This window comes from Nanorana parkeri, unplaced genomic scaffold (genome assembly GCF_000935625.1).
Source record: "Nanorana parkeri isolate BGI_ZX_2015 unplaced genomic scaffold, ASM93562v1 scaffold383, whole genome shotgun sequence".
NCBI lineage: Eukaryota > Metazoa > Chordata > Amphibia > Anura > Dicroglossidae > Nanorana > Nanorana parkeri.
Genome location: NW_017306651.1, coordinates 651469 through 662760, shown reverse-complemented (window position 1 = coordinate 662760; position 11292 = coordinate 651469). Strand labels below are relative to the sequence as shown.

The following is an 11292-nucleotide window of genomic DNA, read 5'->3' as shown; positions in this document are numbered from 1 at the left end:
CAGTTGCCCCCCCCCCCCGCCCCCCCCCCCTTCACACACTTGCTGCTCAGTGTGCCACCTTTCTTTGGTGATCAGTGGGAGCAGTTTTTGTTGCAACATCGCAGGACAACCTCTCAGAGGGGAGGAAGAAAGAGAATCGGGAGAATGGGCGGCAGAAGAGGAAGGGGCAGGAGCTTTCCTCTTCATTTGTGAGCACTGTCATTTTTACAATGGTTGGGAGGGGGTTATTGCATTGCTATAATATATTTTTTTTAAACAAACAGTACAACAACCTGAATCTTACCTGGCATCAGTCTCCTGTAGTGTTCTGTACAGTCTGCACAGAAGAGTTTAGAGAGAAGGATGAAGCAGCAGCACATGGAGTCAATCAGGTGTGCTGCATTGCAGGATAATCCTGATACAAGAAGAGATCAGAGTGAAAATACATGGGTTTATTAGCATATTGCTTCTCCTTTCACTGTCTAGTTACAGGTTTGGGGTGGGGAGGTGACCTCTAAGTACAACTGGAATTGCAGCAGTTAGAGGTCAGGGTCCCGCCAGTCCCTACTGGTCAGGGCTGTGCTGTGCTGCGCAAAGCTGTATAAAGCTCAGGGCTGGATAGACAGAAAAGGAATCATTTGGCAAGTAAAGAACCCCCAAATCAGAAACATGCCCATTTAGATCCAGCTGCCTATAGAGAACCATTGGATCCGCCTAAAAAACAAACATGTGGATCTGATTGGACTGGCCATGTGAAAGGGGTCTAAAGGAGCATGAACTGAAGCAAAGAAAACCTTCTGTATTAAACTTTTATTTGATTTTTAGGGGGGAAAAAATCATAACATTGATTTAAAAAAGTATCAAACATATATAAATGACCAAAATCATTATAGTTTCCCTTTAAAACTGGCCTTATTCCAAAAAGAATATAAAAGGATTGTTTTTTTTTGTATTTTACTTTCTGAAGCATTCTAAAGTACAGACTATATTCGGTGGCACAAAGATCAGCAATACAAAAGCTGCATAGGTAGAACAGTATTGAATGAGAGTATGACCTGTGCATTGGTTGTCTAAGCCTGCCCTGAATTTAAAGCTGTATTTAGAAAAAAAAAATAATGTTGTCTCATTTTTCACCAAGACAAAACCTTTGATTAGAGAAATAAAACCAAGATAAACATCAAGAAGGATTTAACCGGTAGATTTCTTATTGTAGGTACATCCTGTGGCCTTCCAATGAAGATAGAAAATGGTGCCTTTGTGTTTTGTTCAGAGGCCGTGCTAATTTATTTTTGTTACTCTGGCTATTACTTAGAAGGACATGAAGAATTAGTCTGTCAAGGAAATCACTGGAATACCAAACCCCCATTTTGTTCAGGTACTGTTTATTATAGAGCATTACAATGAGAATCCTGTTGCTATTATAGTATAAATTAATTAAATTTCAGACATTGGTGCCTAATGAAACTGATCCTCTGTTGTACAAAAAATTGAATATCTGCATTTTTTTTATTGTATAGTAAATACAAAGCAACAGTACTCACTTTTCACTACAGCATTTAACAAGTGCTCGTGCTTGTGCTTATGTATTGCTTCTGTTATCAGTGGCTAATGGTGAACTCCAAAGAAATGTGTATATATATATTTATTTATGATAGGTATTAATATATTTCTTACAATTTATGTAGCACTTTACATACAGAACAATCACATCAGTCCCTGCCCTCAAGGAGCTTACAATCTAAGGTCCCTTTTGCACACCATACTAGCGCCAGTTTAGACAGGAGCTAATTAACCTTCCAGCATTTCTTTGGAGTGTAGGAGGAAACCAGAGCTCCCGGAGGAAACCCACGCAAGCACAGGGAGAACATGCACATCTGAATCTGTTTATCTGTATGCGGTCTTGGTTAGGAGGGACTAATATTAATGCAAAACAGAAAAATGGTCACTAGCACTCCAGATTTTCTTCAAAACAAAATCCTTTTATTTATTCAAGCCGGTCATATCACCATGCGTGGCAACGTTTCAGAACCTGTCCGGTCCCTTCATCAGGCAAACAAAAGTGATATTAATATTAATGATGGGTTAAATTTGCAGATGTTCAGTAAACTCGTTCTAAAGTTCACAAATTGCAAACTTTAATGTGAACCCCAATGAAGTCAATGGGAGGGGGAGTCTTGAAAATCAATTCTCTCAATTTTCAAGGTGAACAGTCAAGGAATTGTAGAACAAAGGACATGGGCACTGCCCTGGGAGACATGTACCAATGCAAAACAAACCATTCAGTGCAGAGCAATGCACCTAAAGTGAAGCTTTAAAGTGACATTAAACCCTCAGATTTTTTAACATAAACCAATACTGTAATGTGTGCCTTACTGTAATCCATGGTTGTTTCCCTTCTCTTTGCTGCTCTTCCTTTTAAATCCTCATGTCTTCTCATGCTTGGGGGGGGACTTCCCTTTTCAGCTGAGTGCCTCTTCCTGTAGTGCTGGCTCAGGTTACAAACCTATACAAACCTATACACAGACACCGTGTATCGATTCCTGAGACAAGGCAGTCTGCTGCAAAACAGAAGTTCTGCCCAGATAGAGAACAGATACAGATTTAAAAGGAAGAGCAGCAAAGAGAAGGGAAACAACCATGGATTACAGTAAGGCACACATTACACTATTGTTTTATGTTAAAAAATCTGAGGGTTTAATGTCACTTTAACCACTTGAAGTCCGCGGTGTTACACCATCTTCCCATCCAGGCCATTTTTCAGTATTCAGCGCTGCGGTACTTTGACTGACATTTATTCCGTCATGCAACGCTGTACTGAAATGAATTTTATACCCTTTTTTGGGGACAGATAGAGCTTTCTTTTGGTGATATTTAATCACCACTGGGGGTTTTATTTCTTACTATATTAAGGAAAATTTACAGAAAATTTAAAAAAAAACAGTGTCCCCTATATTAAATTCTAAAACATTTATTATTACCCAATTTTTTTTGTAAAATATAAAAGACGGGGTCACATCGGGTAAAAAGACACCAAACATGTCAAGCCTTAAAATTGTGCACGTGCCCGAAACCTCAAAAAACCTCAAAAAACTACATTACCCAAAATCGGCCATAGGCGACGCTTTAAAAGCTTTTACCGCTCATCAGTTTAGTGTTATCAGTGATTGATGGCCTGATTGATGGCCCTAAAATGATTGTGTCTGGAGACGGCAACCCGCTGATGCGAGTCTGCCGTCCGTCCGTTTTTTCTTAACGGGCGGACGGCAGGAGGCTAAAGATGCAAAATTATTTTACAATACATGCTTGGGACATGCACTAAACTTGTCTGTGATGTGGTGCACCTATAGGATGTACACAAACAAAAGTGACATTTAGAAGGCAAAAAACAATTGCCACTAAATTACATTTCCCTGCCGGCTTTAATTTTGTTGTAATAAAGCTCCAAAATAAGACAAAGGGCATGGAAATCTGGGCACTGAAACATTAACAATAAAAATAAGCCTTCAAACAACATGCTTGGGGCCCCCAGCCCCCGGCTGACAGCTCGGCCACCTGCCACACCCTACTCTGGCTGCAATAAACCACTGCTCCCTCCTTCTGGCCACCTCAGGTTGTGGATAAGTTAGGGGTGGCCCTGCCTGCACAGGAAGTGGTGCGCCTTTAGGATATCCACGAGCAAAAGTTACATTTTAGTAGGAAAATAACTTACTGCCACATGACATTTCCCTAATTGCCTACCTTCCCCCTCCACAGATGGATATTTTCCTTGATCTGATGGCTGTAGTTCTGCTGTTTACATGCAATGGTGAAAGTCTTTACTGAGCTGGCTGGGCCTGCGCATTTGTGCCTCCTAGACTTCTATGGAACTGTGTCCTGAGGCCAGAAACCATTGAAGATAGTCCAGTAGTCTGGTATTGGGCTTAAACGTGCAGGAGCAGCCAGAACACTGAAGACATACGGCACAGAATGTACACAAAGAACAACAATTGTGACTATCATATCGAGGTAAGTCTGCATCTGTGAAGGAGGGTGGGGTAGATTAGGTCAGGGGAAGAGGGTAAAAAGGATACATGCATATTGTTTTAAAGTGCACTCATCCTTTAATGAAAGGGAAGCTAAGGGGTCTATTCACTAAGCTGCCGAAGGATCTAGCAGTAGCTTCAGGTGATCCTTCTGAGCATGTTCGGTGAACCCGAAGCCACACGAAGCAAGCCGATGTACAGCTGATTTTAGTTTGGCTCACTTTACTTCGGGTCGGTTATTCACTCGGCTGCCTACGGCAGCTCAGTGAATAGACTCCTAAATGTACAAGTAAAGAAGCTATTGGAAGGCTTATTATGATACAAGATATTTAGGGCTGCGGAAATTAACGATTAATCCCTAATTTTTTTGATCAATCAAAATGTTTTTGCTTGGTACTCACCTCTCCGCCGCCTTCCGGGTCTTCCGAGAGTTCCGTCGGAGATCCACCCGTAGCAGTAGAATGTACGGGCAGCTGTGCGGGGAGAGGAGGCTGTGTCGGTCAGAGAGGACCCTCTGGCCGCCGAGATGAAGCAGCTGCTGCAGGAGTCAGGTAAGGCTGGGTGAAGGTTGGATGGGGAAGGGGGGGGGGTTAAACTGGGGGTATTCTAATTTGCATTATAATGTATTGCTTAGACTTGTAGTCCTGTATAGCTGGTGGTGTTCTGCATTGATGTATGATGATAATACAGCAATGCTGAATACCACCAACTATGCAGGACTGCAAGTCCCAGCAATACATTATATTAATTAGGGATGCACCTGTGCCAATACTGGGCATTTTCACAAGCAATTACCCAATACTAAACGCAGATACCGGCACTGGCGAAACTACCAGGGCCGCATCAGTCACATTTGCGACCGGGCCCTGGTGTTCCGCCAGTTTGGGGGGCCCAGAGAGGCCAGAACACTGACATTGATTTGCCATGTGTTCCGGAGATCACACTGCGGCCGGGGGGCATGCATGCGTTGCCATTGACTTTAATGCAACAACACGCCCCCTCCCGCCCCAGAATGCAGTGAGGCCGCCGGGATGCGATCCAGTGCGTTCCAGCACGAATCGGGCCGGAACGCACTGGAGCTGGTGTGAACTAGCCCTGAAAGTCATAACATACATAGAGGGGAATTTATCAAAACTGGAGCAGACAGAATCTGGAGCAGTTACCTATGGCAGCCAATCAGCATCCACCTTTTATTTTTAAACCTTAACTGAACAAACTGAAGAGAGTTGTCATAGGCAACTGCTCCAGATACTTTTCCTTCCGTTTTGATAAATTCCCCTCATACTGTTTGAGTGTGTGTGTAGGCCAATGTAGTTGGATCGGTATGTGCGTTATAATTAATCAAAATTAATCGATTAAAAAAAATTTCGATTAATCGAACAGGAAAATTGTAATCATTACCAGCCCTAAAGATATTACATCTATAGCTGAGCGCTTTGTTTAGGTAGCAGTAGGGGTATTTTACAGAGGAGAGTTTCACACATTTAAAAGATAAGAAGGAGCAAAAACACTGATATAAAAGTCACACATCTACACTTTGCACCTGGCACCTTCTCCTTTTATTTGGTACAGAACTAACAGTAAAGGAGCTGACTGGAGAGCTCATCATATAATTGAAATTGAAGGGAGCTGTCAGTGATGCAGGTCAGGCCATAAAAAGTCATATAAAAATCAATACAGCCAAACTTTTATTAACCTTCTCACTGCTATAGGAAACTGCAGAACAGCAAGAATCCTTTCCGAGAATTTACTACTTCTAATAAAAAAACATCAGCGCTTTATTTGCCATAGAGCACTCCTGGACCCCTGTCTTGGCCCATATACCTATAGGCATAATAACATTATTTTACATAGGATTATGCAGCAGAAAAAGAACATTGTTTCGAATTATGCATGTTCACATTGTATTGAGCCAGTGCATAATGATTGGCCAATGAAATCAATAGAAGAGCATTAATACTTAACACAGGTGTTTTTTTTTTAAATTCTTTATTTAAACAAGCAAAAGAGCCTGAGGGAAGACACATCAGAATACAAACAAGCAGAACACAGTTACTGTAATTACACGTAGAGACTGTACGAACACCTCTTGATCCAACCCAACGCACAGAAATACATTAACTGTATTTGATCAAGGCATATAACCTAGCCACAGCCCTTCGACACAGGTTTTTATGTTCTTTCATTGCATTGCGATAAGTCTGTCCCCTCAAAAAAAGTGTATAAAAATGCATTGATGTCCAGTCTCTATATGTGTTGACATACAACAAATTACACAAGAATACACACATATTGTGGTGGGGGTGCTGGTAGGCACACTGTATGTAACATGTACTCTTCTTTATATATATATGGGATTGTACACTCTACAAACAAAACATTTTTTTTAATGTAGCGCTCACCCCCACAAGGAGCCGCCAAGATAACCGAGGTCATCACTAGTGTCTAGGGGTTTTGATCTTCAGCTGCTCCATTAGCATTAACTGTCCTTCTTATAGTGCCCACATAGCTGATATCCACTCCAGATGTAGAATGCTGAATAACTTTTATAAACATCTTCACACTGGTGAGAGAGCGTATAGGGATCCTAGACATCCAGGGTGGTACAGACAGAGACTCCAGACTCACCAGTCCCTCCTTAGCAATTCAGTGTAGATCCATTTGTAGCATAGTGAATAAGAATTTGAGTAACAGATGAGCAGGCATGAGCAAAGATCCTTACCAGGAGAGACACCAGACTTGCTCCTGAGGTCCACTATGTTCTAGGCACCTCCAGCAGCCAGCAGCTTCCCTGGTTCTCCTCCTCTGACAACAGCACAGGCCCTCTCCATACTTGAGGCCTAGTGAAACACTTCCCACACTCCTGCATCCCCTCCCCCGGGCCTCAGGCCTAACCTGTGGGGTAGGCTAAACAGCACCACAACCTGGACTAATCCATGGCTGGTCCCGAACTAGACTGAGCACATGGCAATTCCCTCCAATATACTGTATGCATCCTATCCCAGCATGCAACACTGGTTGAGAGAAAGAGACCGAGTGATTGGCTGGCGAACTGTACATACACTCACAGTGTCCTCCATTGGCTATCCCACACTACAGTAGAGCCATACTCCACCCAGGTAGGTACAACCAATGCCAGACAACTAGAACAAACCAGATAACTGTCAACTATAATTCAGCCAGACTGACTACAGCTCTGGCAATCCTTAAATTTCTAGTAGCCACCTCACAAAAGGTGATGGGGGCTACATTTATAAAACCTGAACTAAATACAACAAACCAGAAAATGAGTAAAATAAGACCGCAGCCCCTTTATTGGGTTTAAATAACAATAACCTTTAATCAACCGAAATAAAACTTTAACCATAAACCACCATAATACAATAAAAAGTCTAAAATGCTCAGTCAAAAGACTCAAGCATATGACTGCAACAAACAAGAGGGGACTTTCTTGTTAATCGGGAAGCCGGGTGGCGAGTCTTTACACGCTGCCCGGCTTCCCGGCTAATCAGGATGCCAGGTGGCGAGTCATTACACGCCACCTGGCTTCCTGAATGGGACTTCAATTACTCGGTAATTGGTATCGCCGAGTACCGAAACAAATTATCGGTACTCGTACTCGGTACCAAAATACCGGTATCGGTGCATCCCTAATCATAACTCACTTTAATCTTCCCAGTAACAGCTAATTAGCCTAACATTTTGAAAGAAGAAAACAGAGCCAGCAACAAATCCACAAAACACCATATATACGGCATTCCTAACTCTTTAATATACCAAGCTAGGACATAATTAAATCAATATATTAAACCTATCATTTTGAAACAATGATAATCCCATGGGGCCACTACTCCATTACATTCTCTCTATGACCTTAGCATTCTTTCATATACTTTACTTCTCTGCAGGCTATTGTTTGATGGCAATCCAACACGATCACTGCAATGCTTTGTACTTTGTTTAAGGAGACACCAAAACTATTCCGCAAATCTAACAAGAACTATACATTGTTATGGTCCCCTGTAAATCAGCAAGGGTAATATTGCAAATATTACCCTGTTTCACAATCAGTTAGTGTACACCATACCTCCCAACTTTCTGAAATGAGAAAGATGGTAACATTCCATCATAAGGTATTTAGGCAATGGACACACCCCTGCCATTCCCCAGGTATGCGGACCGTTAAGAATGTATATGTCAAAAATAGTTGGTTAAAACCAGAATTGTTTTTTTTTCTTTTCTATAATATTTCTTTAATATTTTCTGGATATAACAATATGCACATATAAACATTATGTTAACAGACTCTACCAGGCGGAAAATCAATCAAAAAACAAAACAGGAAAATATTCATAACTTCCTTCTAGAACAACCACCATAGGTTTTCCATTAGTATTAAAACCATTCTTCCCCTTAAGGGTAGAGAAGGACTTAAAGGAAAAAAAATAAAATAAAATAAACAAAAACCCAAAACCCCTCCTGACCCTAAACCAAACCAAACAAAAAAAAAGGAAAAAGAAATTTCAGAATTTTTTTTTTTCACCATTTTGTTTCCTTTAGTGCAGAATAACATTGTACATCAGACCCAAAAAAAAGAAACAACTGAGGAGCAAAGAAAGACAAAGAGGGATTTGGTTCCAAATGAGGGGCAATTGGGAGATATGGTACTCCACAGTATGTTACATCTCCCTTCTTTCTAAAAACAATGCAGAATAAATTTGCAAAACAAGCAGAGCAAGTTAGAGCATCACCTATGGTAAAAGTCAAAGTTCATATTTAGAAATCAACACATTTTGGTGGCTTCGCTACATGACCAGATTTTGTAAATCATGTGATGTTGCTTTCCAGTATCACTGCACTTTATTCTTTGTAGTTAAGGAACGCCAATGCCGTCCCCTCCGTCTTATATTTTATATATTGTAGTCCTCATCTAAACATCATATATACGATAGCTGGCCTGCCATCACTGAGCTCCAATCCAATCCCAGGTGCTCTTACAGCACTCCAGGTCCTCAGCATAGTAAAACTGGTGCCTTTCTTTCTGTAATAAGTTGTGTGACAACTGTTTCTGTAGTTCTGTTTCTGTTGTTCTCATCTACTACAGCTGCAGAGTGATAATTTCCAGTCCATGAGCAGTGGTATGTAATTGCCAGCCCATGAGCAGCTGAGCTGATGATCACATGTAACCAATAAGTAGATTCCTACACTCCAGTATGGAAATATTTATATGTCAACAAAATGTAGGCAATTGGCAGCAATGGAGAGAGTGCTTATATAAAATACACTATATTGCCAAAAGTATTTGGGCTCCCCATCAAATCATTGGATTCAGGTATTCCAATCACCTCCATGGCCACAGGTGTATAAAAATCAAGCACCTAGGCATGCAGACTGCTTCTACAAACATTTGTGAAAGAATGGGTCACTCTCAGGAGCTCAGTGAATTAAAATGTGGTACCGTGATAGGTTGCCACCTGTGCAATAAGTCCATCCATGAAATTTCCTTGCTACTAAATATTCCAATGTCAACTGTTAGTGGTATTATAACAAAGTGGAGGCAATTGGGAAAAAAGCAACTCAGCCACAGAGTGGTAGGCCACGTAAAATGACAGAGCAGGGTCCGCGCATGATGGAGCGCACAGTGCGCAGAAGTCGCCAACTGTCTGCAGAGTCAATAGCTACAGACCTCCAAACTTCATGTGGCCTTCAGACTGGCAGAACCACAGTGCGAAGAGAGCTTCATGGAATGGGTCTCCATGGCCGAGCAGCTGCATCCAAGCCTCACATCACCAAGTGCAATGCAAAGCGTTGGATGCAGTGGTGTAAAGCACGCCGCCACTGGACTCTAGAGACGTGGAGATGTGTTCTCTGGAGTGACGAATCACACTTCTCTGTCTGGCAATCCGATGGACGTGTCTGGGTTTGGCGGTTGCCAGGAGAACGGTACTTGCCTGACTGCATTGTGCCAAGTGTAAAGTTTCAATATTGAACCCTACGGAGTAAGACTGAGATGCCATTAAAGTTCATGTGCGTGTAAAGGCAGGCGTCCCAATACTTTTGGCAATATAGTGTATGTGACGGAGTTTCTAACATATGATATTGGAGCTCCCAAACCTAAAGCAACGTTTGTAATACAAGATAGGGTCATAGCTACTCTATGACCCGGGGATATCTTGTATTACAAGTGTCAATATTTATATCTTCTCCAATGATTTTATGTTTTAAACAGGTATTCTCAATTGGTTTGAATGAAAAATGTTAGGACTGGAAATTGTTAACTGCAAATTCTGGGCTTGATTAAAAATGTTAGTGAATCCTGTGCAAAGAAACTGGTGGAGGGTTATTGTCTGATGCAAACATTTCAGGAAATCTGTATCTAGAAAAATTGCTTACATTTTTTGTTCAGTTACAATGCATGTAAGAATTTTTTAAGGTTCTCTTTAAAAAGATCTGATGGTTTTTTTTTCTGAAATTGGACTTTTTTTAATCACGTGGTGAGCAGATTATGAGACCATAAAGATAAGCTTTGCCTCAAGGGTTCAGAAACCAGAAACTCTTCTGATGTATTGAGAAGCCTAGAGATACATCTCCAAAGAAAGATTATAAAAAATAGTCTCCTAAGATTCACAATTTGGACAAGCTGGGATTGGGAACAGTCTGAGAAATCCACCTCCCCCCCCCCCCCCCCCAAGGAATTTCTCTCTTAAAGTTAGGTTGACATTAAGGGACAATTTTTTGCACAAGACGAGCAGAAGAGGAGAATCAGTGTTACAATTTTTCTAAGTATCCTGATGAATGAAAGCTCAGAAAAGAGGAGAAGGCGCTCATAGGGGGGCCGTGGAGCGCCTCCAATAAGAATATAAGACCAACTAGCCAAAAACAGAAATCAGATCAAGCTGGTAAACATGAGGAAAAGACGCTTTTACAGTTTATGCAAAACATTTCAAATGATGTAACTGTAGCATCTAAGAACTAACCCATAGCAACCAATCACTATCTATCTTGTACTGATCTGACTTCAGTAAGTTGAATTTGGATTGGCTTCTACAGATCATTAAACTTTGCAGATGTTGCTCTTCCCACTATTGATTGAATATTGATATACAGTAAGTCATCTAACAATTAAAGCTCAATGCCACAATAAGATTTATTTTTCAAATAGTCCCCTAGAAGGTTTTTATTCAGGTGTTTAATGTGTGGTTGAGTGTATACAACAGGTCAAGTTTAACACCTAAAGCACATCTCCTGATCATCCCCCCCCCCTCCTATTCCCACAACAATTCTTCCTCTT

At 41.3% G+C, this 11292-nt stretch overlaps 1 protein-coding gene across 1 annotated transcript in view; it reads left to right on the top strand.

Annotated features, from left to right (window-relative positions):
* The window catches only part of TPO (thyroid peroxidase), an 87975-nt gene that overhangs the window by 54244 nt on the left and 22439 nt on the right, over positions 1–11292 (top strand). Inside the window, exon 10 of the mRNA XM_018559228.1 lies at positions 1193–1354. Within this exon, the coding sequence (XP_018414730.1) occupies positions 1193–1354 (162 nt within the window). The remainder of the gene's footprint in view (positions 1–1192; positions 1355–11292) is intronic.